The sequence below is a fragment of the Eschrichtius robustus genome, chromosome 12 (assembly GCF_028021215.1).
Source record: "Eschrichtius robustus isolate mEscRob2 chromosome 12, mEscRob2.pri, whole genome shotgun sequence".
In the NCBI taxonomy this organism is placed as follows: Eukaryota; Metazoa; Chordata; class Mammalia; order Artiodactyla; family Eschrichtiidae; genus Eschrichtius; species Eschrichtius robustus.
This window is the reverse complement of record NC_090835.1, coordinates 42,077,271-42,095,144: the sequence shown is the minus strand read 5'-3', so window position 1 is coordinate 42,095,144 and position 17,874 is coordinate 42,077,271. Positions and strand designations below refer to the sequence as shown.

The following is a 17,874-nucleotide window of genomic DNA, read 5'->3' as shown; positions in this document are numbered from 1 at the left end:
CTTCCCTGGTGGTGCAGTGGTTAAGAATCCGCCTGCCAATGCAGGGGACATGGGTTCGAGCCCTGGTCCGGGAAGATCCCACATGCCACGGAGCAACTAAGCCTGTGAGCCACAACTACTGAGCCTGTGCTCTAGAGCCCGCAAGCCACAACTACTGAAGCCCACATGCCTAGAGCCCGTGCTCCACAACGAGAGAAGCCACTGCGATGAGAAGCCCGTGCACCACAATGAAGAGTAGGCCCCACTCGCCGCAACTAGAGAAAGCCTGCGCACAGCAATGAAGAACCAACACAGCCAAAAATAAATAAATAAAATAAATAAATAAATACATTTATTTAAAAAAAAAGCTTCCCAGGTGTTTCTAATGTGTGGCCAAGGTTGAGAACTATGGTCCCGGCCACTGTCAATGTGCCATGTTTAGAATGTCTTAGGAGTTTATGAACTGGTATCTGCCACGAAGATTTCCAGCCCAACCACCCAAGTGACACAATGGCTATGAGTCTCTACTGACCTTTCTGAGGTGAGATGCTGAACACCCTAAGCTCATAACCAGAAGCAAAGATCTTGGTCCCCACCTCCCATGGTGACCCGTTCTTGCTCGGCATGGCTCTGTTAAAAAAATGATCCTTAAACTGAGTCACACATCTGTATTCCTTTCAGTTTCACCTACTGACCTATTCCAAGGTCAGTCTGAAGCTGACCCGGGAGTGGGCCTTCAGACATTAGGAGACAGCTCTCCTCCCCCAGGCTGGACAAGCCCGGGTGTGTTGCCTGCTCTGCATGATGCAGCCCAGGGGGTTTTCCCACTCTGGTCACTCTGTGCCCCTCTCAGAACATCCCAGGTAAGGTCTGCCCGGGGAATCCTGCTGGCAGGGAGATGGCCTCACCTTACATTGATCCAGCGGCGTGTCCTCCGCCTCCCGGTACACCACACTGAAGGAGATACTCTTGGGGTCGGAGAAGAAGACCCAGCTGATGGTGAGGCCTGCCTCGGCCACAGTGATGGGGATGAGGCTATAGGTACTGGACCTCACAAACAGCTCCCTGTTGCCCTCCCCGAAGTTGGCGATCTCTTCCACCGTGAGGGGTAATTTTATCCTAAAATAGGAATGCAGAGAGAGACTTGATCAAAGCGGGGAAAGCGTTTGAGTCCACTGGCCACGTTGTCTGTGACTCCGAGGTGACTGGAAACCCTGGAGGCTCTTGGGAGGACGAGCCCTGGGTCACCATGACTGACACGCTTAAACATGGGAGAATTCTTGACGTGCAGCTCACGCCATCAGATGTTTCCTGAGCACTTACTAGGTGCCTGGCATAGCTCTAGGCACTGGGGACACAGAAGTAAAAAATACAGACGATAACCCTTGCCCGCGAGGAGCCGGTGTGGTCCCCGCAAGCTGGCTAGAACTGAGAGGACGGCCTGGGCCACTCCGCGCCCCTCAAGGACAGGAAGTGCATGCTGAGGCCTCAGCTTTCTGCAGCTCTCCTGCAGCTGCCCTGCTGCTCAGCTGTCCACTCTTTCTCTCCCCTTTCTCCTTCCAGTTCCTCACCTCCCGCTTTTACCTAATTAGCACCAGAAGTAAGCACACGCATCGTTTGAAACCTCCTGCCCTTTCGGTCAGTCGTCCCTCTTTTCAGCGGAAATCCAGGGCCTGCCAAAAAATTCCAAGCAGGCACCCTGACTTTTCATAAATGCAAACACCCCAGACTCTTTAATGCAGGGTGGTCTGAGGGCCCTGGGGAGACAGGCTTCTTGGAGCTGTGTCCCTATTCTACCTCTCATTAGCTGGATTAAGAGCCAGTTCCAAAAGTTTAAAGGGTTTAGGGACAGTGAGTTTCTCTGCAGGACCCAGAGAACCCGGTGCTGGTACCTGCCTCGCTTCTCATCTGCCGCAGGGCTCACCCTCACGTCAGCCTCAGGTTCCTCACCTGCAGACAGGGACAACCACGCCTGCCTCTGGCGGGTGTGACAATTACGTTAGAAGATGAACCTGTGCTGAAGGGCAAAGTCTCCCTGATTAAGTGGTGCCTCCTCCTGCCCAGCAAATCCGGAGGCAGCAGGTGAGCGAGGGCCACGAGGGCAGGGCCTCCAGTGCGGGGTTGCAGCTCAGGAGTGTGCGGCCCTGGACGGTCCCATCTCCTCTCCTCAACTGTACAAGGGCTAACTCTGCTCGCCAGCTTCGGGTGTTGTCACAAGGGCTATGTGAGGAAGCATGATGCTCCTGTCTACACACAAGGAAGCTAAGATTCAAAAAGACTAAGCAACTCTATCCAGGTCCATACAGGTCTGATCCAAAGCCATTGCCTTTCTACTACACCAAACTGCCTTTCATGGACAAAAATATTACTGTCCCCTTTAACACAGGGGTGGAAACCAAAACTCAGAGAGGGTAGGTAACTTGCCCAAGACTGCACAGCAAATAAGTGGTGGCGCTAAGAATTCTGTTGGCTCCAAAGGCGTAGAGGTGGATGGGAATACTCCCCAAGCTTTGCAAATGAGAGGACTAATCAATGATTAGAAAACCAAAATGCTCTAAGGAACAGCTCTGATATAGGTCATTCACCTGTGTAAAAATTTAATTCCATGGACCATTTTCCCATGTGTTAATTTAAGCTTTATTGCTAATTATAGTAAAAAAAGGTCTTGTCCAATATTTACAATTTTCAAGAATGTGCAAGTAGGCAGAAGGGTCCATTTTGGAAAAGAGGTCTCTCACAACATGGAAATCTTGCTGCATTACTTACTCTGACAGGGTGCCCCACTGATGCTGGGTCATTTCATAATTTTACATTCCAGAATTCTCCCCTTGCACCGAGTTACTTGGATTGTGTCTTTAATCTTTTTTACCTTTCTAGACCTCATCTGTTCAGTGAGAGGACAATACTCAGTCTCGCCAAAGGAGATGCTAATAAAAAGAAATCAAGGGTTTGCCATCTCTGCTCAAATACAATCTGAAATAAAAGAAGTCTGTTGTCCATAAGACTCACATCATAAATGTAAATTCAACTGGTCTCCCTACTTCTGTCCCTTCATAGTCATTCTCCATATGGCAACTAGAGTGACCCCTTTTATAATGTAAATTATATTAAGTCACACATCTGTTCCAAATCTAATTTTAAAGCTCCCATTCCCCTCAGATTAAAAGCCAAGGTCCTTACAATGGCCAAGAAGGCCTGATGTGATGTGGGCCCTGTTCCCTCTCTGACCCAGTCTCCTTCCCTCTTTCTGCTTCAGTCACACTGACCCTATCCCTATTCCTTAAACATACCAGACACCATCCTGCCCCAGGGCCTTTGCACTGACTGTTCCTTCTGCCTGAATGCTGTTCTCTCACATATCTGCATGAAAACTCCTTCAAGTCTTACCTTCTTAGCGTTTTCTATTTAAAATTGCAACCCCACAAATGTATGGACACCAAGGGGGAAAAGCGGGCGTGGGGTGGTGGTGATGGCAGTGGTGGTGGGATGAACTGGGAGATTGGGATTGACATATATACACTAATACGTATAAAATAGATAACTAATTTAAAAAATTAAGAAAAAATAAAATTGCAACCCTTCCCCCCTCATCCTACTCTTTGTTTCTTTTCCAAAGCAAGCACCACCTTGTAACATACTATATAATTTACTTATTTACTGATGTTTATTGTCTGTCACCCCTGCTGGAATGTAAAGTGAACATGAGGGCAGTAATCTTTGCTTGCTTTGTTCACTGATGTGCTCTAAGGACCTAGAACAGTATCTAGCACATAGTAGGTGCTGGATAAATATCTGTGAATGAGTGACTGAATGTACTCAATGACCATAACGCAATCATGCAGCCATTGGTCACAACACTGGAGAAAAAGAATGATATGGGGAAATACTCATACAAGATTAAGTTTAAAAAGACTGTGAAATAAGATGTAGGCTATTTGTTTATGTTGAAAAATTAGGGATATTAGTATAAACAAGACTGGAAGGCTATATGCAAAGTGGTTTGCTTATCTCTGTTTCCTGATTTTCTACAAGGAAAATTTTCTTACAATAAGAAAATAAAGTTATTTTCAAAAAGGAAGAACACAGGACATAGGGGTGAGGGAAGGATGAGTATAAAAGGACAGGGGAGCTTTTTGGGGTGATGGAACTGTTCTATATCTTCACTCCAGTCAATTTTCTTTTCTGGACCTAGGTTTCCTCTTTGGCAGACTTGGGAGTGGAGCTGGTTGGGTGCTGAGGCCTGAGACTGTAAAGCCACTGGCAGAGCTCGATGTGGGGGCTGGCAGATGCCTGGTGATTACACTGTATTACTTGTCAAAATCCAAGCACTGTACACTATAAATGGGGACCTTAACTGTATATAAATTTTACAAAAGAAAGAAAGGAAGGAAGGAAGGAATGAAGGAAGGAAGGAAGGAAGGAAGGAAGGAAGGAAGGAAGGAAGGAAGGAAGGAAGGAAGAAAGAAAGAAAGAAAGAAAGAAAGAAAAAGAAAGAAAGAAAGAAAGAAAGAAAGAAAGAAAGAAAGAAAGGAAGGAAGAAAGGAAGAAAGAAAGAGAAAGAAAGAAAAAGAAAAAGAAGCACAAACTTGAAAACCACCATGGGTGCCAAGTCTGAGCCTCTGGGGTGCTTTCCAGCTGGGACACCGGAAGGCCAGGCCTCCTCTGGTGTTCCTCCTCCCCAAAAGTGACACCCTGGGAAGTCCAGCTTGGGGGCCCATCACTTACATCAGTTCTCCCGACTTCAGCAAGCAGATTTCAGCATCCTGCCCCACGGGCATGTCTTCAGTGTCCTCAGGGGTTAGTGAGTTTGACGTGGTGTCCCTGAAATGTCACAAACGAGAACACAGCCAATTAGCTATCAGCACACAGGGTCCCGCATCCTGAAGCCCGTAGTCTTGGAGTCTGGTAGCCAACCTCAGAACGCACGGGGAACCCTTCAATCATGGAGGCCAGGACAGAGGCCCCGCAGACTCTGAGGGTGGAGAGCCATGGGGGCCAGGCCCAGGCAGGCAGGATGGGGAGGGAAGACAACAGGGCTGCAGTGACTTCCCCAATGTCTTCCCAGTGGGCGTGGGATGGGTGACCACAGCACAAATGGACCACCCTCCTGTCCCACGCCAGCAGAGCTACAGCCACGGGGTAAGTTTCCAGCACCACTGATGCTGCCTTTTCAGCGCCAGTCCCTGACTAGACGAGCCTGCTCTGGCCCATCTCTGGGGAACAAGGACAGGCACCCAGAGCTGATGAGGCAGGAAGCGGCATGGCCTGAGGAGGTTGTGGGACAGAGACTCATACAAAGAGGGCAGATCCACGCCACACCTCCTCTTCCCTCACAACCCACTGTCTGCTGTGCGGAGGACCAGCTGTAGGAGCTGCCTGGCAGTACAGAGGTGCCATGGTTCCCAAAGTGTGCTCTGTGGAACACCACTGCCAGGGAGGGGAACCCTGCACTCTTTCTTAGAAACTCATGGCATTCTTAAACAGTAAATTCAAGGCTCTGAGATGTGCTGCAGTAAAGACATCTATTAATTTTCTTTTAATATTTATTTTCCTTATTTTTTTGGCTGCGTCAGGTCTTAGTTGTGGCACACGGGATCTTTGTTAAGGCATGCAAGATCTTTGTTGAGGCATGCAGGATCTTTGTTGAGGCATGCGGGAGCTTTGTTGAGGCACGCGGGATCTTTGTTGAGGCATGCGGGATCTTTTGTTAACGGTGTGCGGGCTCTTCGCTAGTTGCAGCGTTCAGGGCTTCTCTCTAGTTGTAGCGTGAGGGTTTTCTCGCTCTAGTTGTGGCACGCAGGCTCCAGGGCGCGTGGGCTCTGTAGTTGTGGCGCACGGGCTCTCTAGTTTAGGCACGCGAGCTCAGTAGTTGTGGCACGCGGGATTAGTTGTGCCACGGCATGTGGGATCTTAGTTCCCTGACCAGGGATCGAACTCGAGTCCCCTGCATTGGAAGGCGGATTCTTTACCACAAGTCCCAAGACATCTATTAAATGTTAACTCTAGCGTTCCCATGGAACATTTTTAACCCCTGCTGAGTTGCTGATCCTCGGAGCAGTGCCCACACTTCACTGATGGGGACACAGAGGCCCAGGCGGGTCTTGAGAGGCAGGGCCAGAATCAGACACCCTGACTCCAGCTCAGTGCTCATCTTGCTGGGTCCCAAGCCCAGTGCAGCCAATCGCTTATATGAGCTCAGGGATCTCAAACCCAACCAGCTCCAGTGCCCAATGCTGCCTGAGAAGAACCTAGGTCCAGGAAAGGGAAATGATTTGCTGATTTGCCCTGTGGGAAGGGGTTAATGAGGAAGATCTCCTGAGCAGCATGGCTTTTTCCCAAAATGCTGTGATAATTCCCTTCTCAACTGTCCTGGCAGGCTCTCCCCAGATGTTTCTGGGGTGAGGTCAGTAGGCCCCCACATGCCCTCACCCAGTTCTGCTCCCCCATCCCACCCCCTACAGACACCCCTGGGCTCTCACCAGCCTGGCCCCCAGGCACATTCACTCAACCTCTGAGGCCCTGTGTGAACTTGTGTAAACTCAGACCTGCCCTACCCTCACCTGGCCTACTGTTGAGCGGGTCCTGAGGTGGCGGCCCAGCACTGCACAGGACACGTGAGGTGGGCATGGGCCCTACCCCACAGACGCGCTCCATCTGAGGCAGGGACAGACAGCTGCCGCCTGCCTGGAAGGAGGCCTCAGCACATACAGTGGCACACGCAAGGTCAGCGGCTGACAGCAAGCGTCCAGACCACGCGCTCAGATGGCCCTCCTCACCTACCCTCACACCCACTTGGGCACCAAGTTCACGGCTGCCCCTAGAGTGGACCTACAACTTATGCTGGAAAACTGGTGTGCTTCTCTGAGAGCGCTATCTGGGCTGCGGCCAGGTGTGATGCCTGGGGAGGGGCTCTGCAGCTTTCCCAGGGAGTTAACAGACCCTGAATCCCAGAGCTCAGGTGAGCCTGGGACCTCACATCATCTCTGGAACATGAGAAATACAAGAGAGCACAGTGGGTAGCCAGACCCTAATGCTCACAGAGCTTCTGCCGGGAGGTGGCGGCCATCGCCTCTGCTCAGAAATGGTTCTCACCACACTGCTCCTCACATTTCACTGCCTGGTGGGTCCCGTGGCCAAACACGCCACAGCAGGGGCACGAGGCTCATCCTTCCACAGGGAGAGGCACTAACAATGGGCAGAGACGCACAACCCGCCCATGGGGAGGGGCAGCAGATACCGTCCCCCAAAGTCTACCTCCTGTGTCTGAGGCCTGAGGCTCCTCACTCAGTCAGTAGGACCCTGGGAAGGTCCCTGGAGCACCCAGGTGTTCTTCACGCGGAGGTGAAGAGGGGTGGTTCAGAGTTGGCAAAATCCAGTGAGTCTCGCCTAAGCCTGTCCTGGCTGTCACTCAACCCTGGGGGCAGGAATATCTGTGCAACATGCAGTGTACCTGCAGCAACCACGATGCACCAAGAGTTTGGGGTCAGTGACTGGTGGCGTCACCCCAGGGGCTGTGACAGATGCGGCACCTGCAGCTCGCTCCCACCCCCCATGCTCCTGCACCCCATACTCCTCCCCGCCACCCACGTGTCACAGCCCTGGTCACGCTGGGCTTTGCCTATCTGCCTTTGGGTCTTATCTTCCCCTGGTCCACAAGCTCTTTGCAAGCAGGGGCTGTGGCTGGGCTTTCCCCGTCCCAAAGGACAGGTCACTGCCGTGTGCCGGAACCAAAGAATGTCTGTGCTACTTGCTAAAAAACATACATGGGGGCGTAAATCGTTAGCGTGTAAATTCAGGATAAAAGGGCAGAGGTAATGCTGATGAAATCAAGAAAGGAATCAGCAACAGATCCTGAAGGAGGAAGACCCCGAGTCACACATGGAGTGGCAGACGCTGGGTTAGCAAAGCCACACCTGGGGACAAACTGCAGCACCTCCACCTCGAACAGGATTTTCTCAGACACAAAGCAGACTGTTCGCCGCCAACTTACAAAGCCTCTCTGTCTGGAGGACAGCACTGCACAGGGGGAGGCCTCCGGCCTCTCTGGAAATCTCTGAGCTTGAGACTTGGCTTCATTCAGACAGCTGGACATCACGCCTGCTCGCTCCGCCATATGGCCCCGCTTCCCGGCCTCGCTCCTGTCTACTGCTGGAGTGCTGAGGCCGCTGGCTGTGACAAGCTGCTCAGGGCGCTGCTGCGAGGGGGTGGAGGTGGCGGCTGGCACGGGGGCCTCCAGGGCTGCCTAGATAATCAGACGCCCGCTAGCGCTCAGGTGTCAGGCCGGGGCTGTCTGTGCACAGTCTACATCAGCCCACGGCAGGTGGGAGAGCCCATCCTCACAAACACCTCGCCCTCAGCGCTGAGGCCTAAGCAGTGGGCTCCCTCTGGCTGGAGCTCACTGTGGTTCCAGAGGGCAGGGGAGGTGGTATGGCTCAGGGGAGGGGGGTATCACTCGAAGGTGGTCCCAGTCTTGGCTTTATGACTGTGACTCTGGGTGAGCCCTTTCCTCCTCTGAGACCTCAGATTTCTCCTTTCTAAATGGGAGGAGATGGAACTGGATGGACTCCAGGTTCTGCTGGCTTAAAAAGGCTGTAAGTTTCAAAGGACTTGGAGAAGGCGTTTTACTGGCTGGGAAAGAGGTGGGCTCGCTCTGGTCGGCAGCTCCTGACCTCAGCCTTCCCCACTCTTCCCAGGGAAGGTGCAGCAAGAACATGTCCTAAAGTGCCTGCTGCCACCAAGGGCAAGCCTTGTCACTCCTTTTTCTCCCCAGCCCAGCCCACCTCTGACCTCCTTCCTGTCCAACACCTCTTTCTTGTTCATCTTCCAATCGCTGGCTTCCAGATTCCCCCACCCCATCAAAGAATGTCAGTGCGAGAAGAAGCTCAAAGGACCATCCAGTCCAACTCCACTTGATGGCTAATGAGGCAGGGGCCAGGGGACAGGAGACAGGCCCAAGGCCACTCAGGCCTGCCTCGTTTCATTTGCTCTCATCCTTGTGCAAAGTGCAAGTACCATAAATGAGAAAGATAAATAACATATGATGAAATGCACTCTGAAAACTGTGGTTGGTTCTCTCAATATACCCGCATTAAGAATAAAAGATGTCGGGAATTCCCTGGTGGTCCAGTGGTTGGGACTCTGCATTCCCACTGCAAGGGGCACGGGTTCAATCCCTGGTTGGGGAACTAAGATCCCACAAGTTGTGGGGTGCAGCCAAAAAAACCCCAAGATGTCCTAATCTTTTATTCCCTCTCCTCCTCCATCTCCCCACCTCTCTGACCATCACAACACAGACAACCCTATTACCAGAGTAGGTCCTGCAACCCTTGCTAGTCCTGGCTGAGGCCCTGCATGGGGGAGCTTTGTTAGGTGGGAAAGGGAGATGGGTGGAGGTGGGAGTGTGCATGGGTGGGTGATGCAGTCTCAAAGGCAATGATTAGGGACACAGAGTCTCCTTTCAATGGCTTTTCAAACTGTGGGTCATGACCCATTCCGTCAGTTGTGAATCAATTTAGTAAGTTATGACGAATATTAAAAGAAATAGGATAGAGAGGGCAGACAGCAGAGGCAAGAAGAACTACAATCCTCCAGCCTGTGGAACAAAAACCACATTCACAGAAAGATAGACAAGATGAAAAGGCAGAGGGCTATGTACCACATGAAGGAACAAGATAAAACCCCAGAAAAACAACTAAATGAAGTGGAGATAGGCAACCTTCCAGAAAAAGAATTCAGAATAATGATAGTGAAGACGGTCCAGGACCTCGGAAAAAGAATGGAGGCAAAGATCGAGAAGATGCAAGAAATGTTTAACAAAGACCTAGAAGAATTAAAGAACAAACAAACAGAGATCAACAATACAATAACTGAAATGAAAACTACACTAGAAGGAATCAATAGCAGAATAACTGAGGCAGAAGAATGGATAAGTGACCTGGAAGACAGAATGGTGGAATTCACTGCTGCGGAACAGAATAAAGAAAAAAGAATGAAAAGCAATGAAGACAGCCTACGAGACCTCTGGGACAACATTAAACGCAACAACATTCGCATTATAGGGGTCCCAGAAGGAGAAGAGACAGAGAAAGGACCCAAGAAAATATTTGAAGAGATTATAGTCGAAAACTTCCCTAACATGGGAAAGGAAATAGCCACCCAAGTCCAGGAAGCGCAGCGAGTCCCATACAGGATAAACCCAAGGAGAAACACGCCGAGACACATAGTAATCAAATTGGCAAAAATTAAAGACAAAGAAAAATTATTGAAGGCAGCAAGGGAAAAACGACAAATAACATACAAGGGAACTCCCAAAAGGTTAACAGCTGATTTCTCAGCAGAAACGCTACAAGCCAGAAGGGAGTGGCATGATATACTTAAAGTGATGAAAGGGAAGAACCTACAACCAAGATTACTCTATCCGGCAAGGATCTCATTCAGATTCAATGGAGAAATCAAAAGCTTTACAGACAAGCAAAAGCTAAGAGAATTCAGCACCACCAAACCAGCTCTACAACAAATGCTAAAGGAACTTCTCTAAGTGGGAAACACAAGAGAAGAAAAGGACCTACAAAAACAAACCCAAAACAATTAAGAAAAGGTCATAGGAACATACGTATCGATAATTACCTTAAACGTAAATGGCTTAAATGCTCCAACCGAAAAGACAAAGGCTTGCTGAATGGATACAAAAACAAGACCCATATATACGCTGTCTACAAGAGACCCACTTCAGACCTAGGGACACATACAGACTGAAAGTGAGGGGATGGAAAAAGATATTCCATGCAAATGGAAATCAAAAGAAAGCTGGAGTAGCAATACTCATATCAGATAAAATAGACTTTCAAATAAAGAATGTTACAAGAGACAAGGAAGGACACTACGTAATGATCAAGGGATCAATCCAAGAAGAAGATATAACAATTATAAATATATATGCACCCAACATAGGAGCACCTCAATACATAAGGCAACTGCTAACAGCTATAAAAGAGGAAATCGACAGTAACACAGTGATAGTGGGGGACTTTAACACCTCACTTACACCAATGGACAGTTCATCCAAACAGAAAATAAATAAGGAAACAGAAGCTTTAAATGACACAATAGACCAGATAGATTTAATTGATATTTATAGGACATTCCATCCAAAAACAGCAGATTACACTTTCTTCTCAAGTGCGCACAGAACATTCTCCAGGATAGATCACATCTTGGGTCACAGATCAAGCCTCAGTAAATTTAAGAAAATTTAAATCATATCAAGCATCTTTTCTGACCACAACGCTATGAGATTAGAAATGAATTACAGGGAAAAAAACGTAAAAAACACAAACACATGGAGGCTAAACAATACGTTACTAAATAACCAAGAGATCACTGAAGAAATCAAAGAGGAAATCAAAAAATACCTAGAGACAAATGACAATGAAAACACGACGATCCAAAACCTATGGGATGCAGCAAAAGCAGTTCTAAGAGGGAAGTTTATAGCTATACGAGCCTACCTCAAGAAACAAGAAAAATCTCAAACAAACAATCTAACCTTGCACCTAAAGGAACTAGAGAAAGAAGAACAAACAAAACCCAAAGTTAGCAGAAGGAAAGAAATCGTAAAGATCAGAGCAGAAATAAATGAAATAGAAACAAAGAAAACAATAGCAAATATCAATAAAACTAACAGCTGGTTCTTTGAGAAGATAAACAAAATTGATAAGCCATTAGCCAGACTCATCAAGAAAAAGAGGGAGAGGACTCAAATCAATAAAATCAGAAATGAAAAAGGAGAAGTTACAACAGACACCGCAGAAATACAAAGCATCCTAAGAGACTACTACAAGCAACTCTATGCCAAAAAAATGGACAACCTGGAAGAAATGGACAAATTCTTGGAAAAGTATAACCTTCCAAGACTGAACCAGGAAGAAATAGAAAATATGAACAGACCAATCACAAGTAATGAAATTGAAACTGTGATTAAAAATCTTCCAACAAACAAAAGTCCAGGAAAAGATGGCTTCACAGGTGAATTCTATCAAACATTTAGAGAAGAGTTAACACCCATCCTTCTCAAACTCTTCCAAAAAATTGCAGAGGAAGGAACACTCCCAAATTCATTCTATGAGGCCACCATCACCCTGATACCAAAACCAGACAAAGATACTACAAAAAAAGAAAATTACAGACCAATATCACTGATGAGTATAGATGCAAAAATCCTCAACAAAATACTAGCAAACAGAATCCAACCACACATTAAAAGGATCATACACCACGATCAAGTGGGATTTATCCCAGGGATGCAAGGATTCTTCAATATATGCAAATCAATCAATGTGATACACCATATTAACAAATTGAAGAATAAAAACCATATGATCATCTCAATAGATGCAGAAAAAGCTTTTGACAAAATTCAACACCCATTTATGATAAAAACTCTCCAGAAAGTGGGCACAGAGGGAACCTACCTCAACATAATAAAGGCCATATATGACAAACCCACAACAAACATCATTCTCAATGGTGAAAAACTGAAAGCATTTCCTCTAAGATCAGGAACGAGACAAGGATGTCCACTCTCACCACTATTATTCAACATAGTTTTGGAAGTCCTAGCCACGGCAATCAGAGAAGAAAAAGAAATAAAAGGAATACAAATTGGAAAAGAAGAAGTAAAACTGTCACTGTCTGCAGATGACATGATACTATACACAGAGAATCCTAAAAATGTCACCAGAAAACTACTAGAGCTAATCAATGAATTTGGTAAAGTTGCAGGATATAATATTAATGCATAGAAATCTCTTGCATTCTTATACACTAATGATGAAAAATCTGAAAGAGAAATTAAGGAAACACTCCCATTTACCACTGCAACAAAAAGAATAAAATACCTAGGAATAAACCTACCTAGGGAGACAAAAGACCTGTATGCAGAAAACTATAAGACACCGATGAAAGAAATTAAAGATGATACCAACAGATGGAGAGATATACCATGTTCTTGGATTGGAAGAGTCAATATTGTGAGAATGACTATACCACCCAAAGCAATCTACAGATTCAATGCAATCCCTATCAAATTACCAATGGCATTTTTTACAGAACTAGAACAAAATGTCTTAAAATTTGTATGGAGACACAAAAGACCCCGAATAGCCAAAGCAGTCTTGAGGGAAAAAAACGGAGCTGGAGGAATCAGACTCCCTGACTTCAGACTATACTACAAAGCTACAGTAATCAAGACAATCTGGTACTGGCACAAAAACAGAAATATAGATCAATGGAACAGGATAGAAAGCCCAGAGATAAACCCACGAACCTATGGTGAACTAATCTATGACAAAGGAGGCAAGGACATACAATGGAGAAAAGACAGTCTCTTCAATAAGTGGTGCTGGGAAAACTGGACAGCTACATGTAAAAGAATGAAGTTAGAACACTCCCTAACACCATACACAAAAATAAACTCAAAATGGATTAGAGACCTAAATGTAAGACTGGACACTATAAAACTCTTAGAGGAAAACATGGGAAGAACACTCTTTGACATAAATCACAGCAAGATCTTTTTTTATCCACCTCCTAGAGTAATGGAAATAAAAACAAAAATTTTTAACAAATGGGACCTAATGAAACTTCAAAGCTTTTGCACAGCAAAGGAAACCACAAACAAGACGAGAAGACAACCCTCAGAATGGGAGAAAATATTTGCAAACGAATCAACGGACAAAGGATTAATCTCCAAAATATATAAACAGCTCATGCAGCTCAATATTAAAGAAACAAACAACCCAGTCCAAAAATGGGCAGAAGACCTAAATAGACATTTCTCCAAAGAAGACATACAGATGGCCAAGAAGCACATGAAAAGCTGCTCAACATCACTAATTATTAGAGAAATGCAAATCAAAACTACAGTGAGATATCACCTCACACCAGTTAGAATGGGCATCATCAGAAAATCTACAAACAACAAATGCTGGAGAGGGTGTGGAGAAAAGGGAACCCTCTTGCACTGTTGGTGGGAATGTAAATTGATACAACCACTATGGAGAACAGTATGGAGGTTCCTTGAAAAACTAAAAATAGAATTACCATATGACCCTGCAATCCCCCTACTGGGCATATACCCAGAGAAAACCATAATTCAACAAGACACATGCACCCCAATGTTCATTGCAGCACTATTTACAATAGCCAGGTCATGGAAGCAACCTGAATGCCCATCGACAGATGAATGGATAAAGAAGTTGTGGTACATATATACGATGGAATATTACTCAGCCATAAAAAGGAACGAAATTGGGTCATTTGTTGAGATGTGAATGGATCTGGTCCATGTGGATGGACTGTCATACAGAGTGAAGTAAGTCAGAAAGAGAAAAACAAATATCGTATATTAACGCATGTATGTGGAACCTAGAAAAATGGTACAGATGAACTGGTTTGCAAGGCAGAAGTTGAGACACAGACGTAGATAACAAACGTATGGACACCAAGGGGGGAAAGCCGCGGGGGGGTGGGGATGGTGGTGTGATGAATTGGGCGATTGGGATTGACATGTATAAACTGATGTGTATAAAAATTGATGACTAATAAGAACCTGCTGTATAAAAAAATAAATAAAATAAAATTAAAAAATTAAAAAAACCAAAAAACAAAAATCTAATACTAAACTTTCTTTGGGTTATTTGCATGGAAATATGTTAATATAAATGTTTCAGACATTACATGAAATTCCTAAAAATCTTATATGTTCTGGTATAATGTTATAAGTCATAATTCTAGTTATTATTTTAAAATGTGTATCTCAGAAATAACTAAATTTCCTTGTCAATTGCATTATTATGAACTTTGATCAGATCTTTAACCGTGGTCATTTTTAAGTCTTTTGTCATTTACAGACAGTTCTGGGTGTACTCTGATGCTTTTGCAAAAATGTTCCTATAAAAGGGTAAAAAAAAAAAAAAAAAAGAAATAGGATATAATAGAAAATATGAACGCGTTTTTGCACTATATTGCAATGTGGTAAGGATAAGTATTGCTTTATGAGCCTCTTGTTTGACTCTGTCTATACACATACACACCTGGGTAGTCATGTAAATTTCTGACTGTGGGATTTAGCAGAAAATGTTCAAGCAACTCTGTTGGAAGATGTCAAAGGATTTTTAAGTTTTGAGAATGACGGGGAACAAAGATAAGGCCACTAGGGGGCACCCTATCTCCTTTTGTTGCCATTGAGGTGTTTCCCTCAGAAAAGATGCAAGACAAAGTCACTGCCCACAAGTGACCTTCCTCCTCCCCTTACTCTGGCCATGGGAGCCTACTGCTAGCTATGGTGGCCTCTCATGGCTGATGGCACGTCATCCCTTCCTGTCCATCTGAATTTCTGTCACTGAGCCTGTGGTCAGTCGAGCTGAACTGTCCTAAGGCACCTGTATCTGTCAACTTGCTCCACCCTATCAGGGTGGTCATCTTGGCCACACCTGCCACATTTGGCCTGGGCACCTGTCATGCACACAGCCAAGGTGGTCTTCTGTCCCAAATGTACCCAAGGACATGACCAAGGCTTGCTCCACTTCGGAACCAAGTAAGAATAAAGTGGTGACCACAGGCAAGGACGCTGAGGAAGTCCCCAGCAACGCAGTCCAGGGGTCCACGCCTGCCTGGACTAGGGGTCACAGGTGAGGTCCCTCCAGCTTGCTCTCTGCAACTGTGATATACAGTATTCTCCTGTCACAAATCACAACACCTTAGCCTCTTTTTTCTTTAACTTCAATTCTGCCAGTTGCCCAAGGAGCAGATTCTCTGGCTGTTCAGGTTGGCTGAGGAAGGAATGGAGCCCAGAGAGCCTCATGGCCTGAGTGTCCTGCTGACAGCCTTCCCCAGAGGGCTCCATCCACCCCTCCGCCTTGCTAAGCCAGCACGGTTAGGAGTGCTGCTCTGCCTGTGACACGGGGTCTCCTGTGAACTGGAGAAGTCTTTGGTTTACAACTGCCCTGTTCAATACAGTACCACTGGCCTCACGTGGCTGCTTAAATTCAAATTCATCAGAATTAAAACAAAACTAAATGCTTGGCTCTGTGGTTGCACTAGCCACACTTCGAGTGCCTAATAGCCACAGGAGTTAGTGCCCGCTGTGTTGGATGCACAGACACAGGACACGCCTGTCATCTCAGAAGGCTCTACTGAACAGCTCGGGTTTGGAAGGAGAGGCTGAGCCACACGGTGGGCCACATTCACTGTGGGGCTTGGGTGCATCTTTCAATTTTACTATTAAATTCCTAGTAGTTTTCCTTTTAGTCATTGTTTTCCTTTTTGCCTAAAAACCAAGTGAAGAAGATAGCTTCTGGTGTTGATTTCTGATTACTTGGTAACTATGGGCTGACCAAAACACGCAGACCCACATGCCCGTCCTCACCACTGACCTGCCGCCCACTGCCCTCTGGTTAGGCTGCTTTTCTGAGGGTTTTTCCAACTCATCCTCCACAGCCGCCGCCACCCACCACCGCCTGGCAGTTACTCCTCTACCAGCAGCAACTGCCCCATCCCTGCGTCCTGGAACTGCCGTCCCAAGCAGGGCCATGGCTCCAGAATGCCAGGTGTTCAGCAAAAGGAAGCAGGTCAACACAGTCTGACTTCTGAGAGAATCTGCGGGGGGGCACGGCTGCCACAGCCCTTTTACTCTCCCCCAATTCTGTTTCGGAAATGTTTGCATATTCTGGGAAAAACCCAAGACATGTGGTTGGGTACTTGCCCTTAAGTAGTTCAGAGTTTTGTTTCAAAGAAAAGCAATGAGCACTACAAATTGGAAGACAACAGAAGGCACTTTGTAAAGTGGTTGAAATAAAATTCTGGCCCCCAAATTGTGAAGGGCTCTTATCCTCTAGTTTAGTTGCAAGTTTTCCATCAGAGAACTTTCCATTGGAGAATGGTTATGACAAGTACGGTCACGCTCTCTCTAAGACACACATCACCCCTCCTTCCCAAGCATGTACGTGGTCACGGAGGGCACCGGGCCGAGGCCTGTTTTTCCCCACGGAGGATAAGCGATTGCTGAGAGGGACGAGCATGGCTGAGCCAGTGTGTCTGCCAAAGTTCAGCCCCTTCTAACATCACCCTGTGAACTGGTCCTAAGTGACACGGTTGGCTTGTCTCTGGGAAAAACTCATCTCTCAAAGCTTAAAGATTCCAAGATGTCAGGCTGGCTGACTGTGAAGGAATGTCTTGTCTCAGAAGATTTCCTTCAGGAAGATGGGTGCTTTGACCTTCAGTATTTGGTTCAGCCTGTTCACTGTTGATTCTAGCCTGGACAAGCAGGGCGGTGATCCCTGTCTGAGTGGTGTGGGTTTAGGAGGAAGGGCTGTGTCTGGCCCTCTGGCAGACCCATCATCTAGAAGCCATCTGGTTCACTGGTCTGGCAATGACGGAGACCTGGGTTTGTATCCTGGAAGTGGCAGTTATTAGCTGTGAGTCCGTGGGGCTGTTCTTTGGCTACAGTCCTCTGTATTCTCATCTATAAAATGGTGTAATACCTACTTGCAGGACTGGTATGAGGATCAGGGCTGTCACGTATATTGGAGCTGCAGGCACACAGGGAACCCAGGCCATAGCATCGACTTTGCATTGGTCCAGACCCAAACTGCTCCAAAGAGACATACGACTAGTGAATGAAATAATTTTAGGGTACAAATGCCACCATCTTCAGTGGACTACCAGACACTGCATATTGCTCCCCTTCAGTTTACAAATTAAAACCCTCTTGGATCCTGGCAAAAGAGTAAGACCCCAGCCAGGTTGCAGGGGGTGTGCAGCATCAGAGCCACTGCTTCGTCTCTTTGACCCCCAAATTACATGGGTGCAGGCTGGTCATGTGGATTCTGAGCTGCA

The 17,874-nt window shown here is 46.7% G+C and overlaps 1 protein-coding gene across 2 annotated transcripts in view; it reads right to left on the bottom strand.

The window, feature by feature from the left end:
- FYCO1 (FYVE and coiled-coil domain autophagy adaptor 1) overlaps positions 1 to 17,874 on the bottom strand; it is an 86,467-nt gene that overhangs the window by 12,329 nt on the left and 56,264 nt on the right. For both annotated transcript variants that reach the window (XM_068559337.1, XM_068559335.1), the window contains 2 exons: positions 4,705 to 4,800; positions 888 to 1,098 (listed from right to left, as the gene is read on the bottom strand). In XM_068559337.1, the coding sequence (XP_068415438.1) occupies positions 888 to 1,098; positions 4,705 to 4,800 (307 nt within the window). The remainder of the gene's footprint in view (positions 1 to 887; positions 1,099 to 4,704; positions 4,801 to 17,874) is intronic.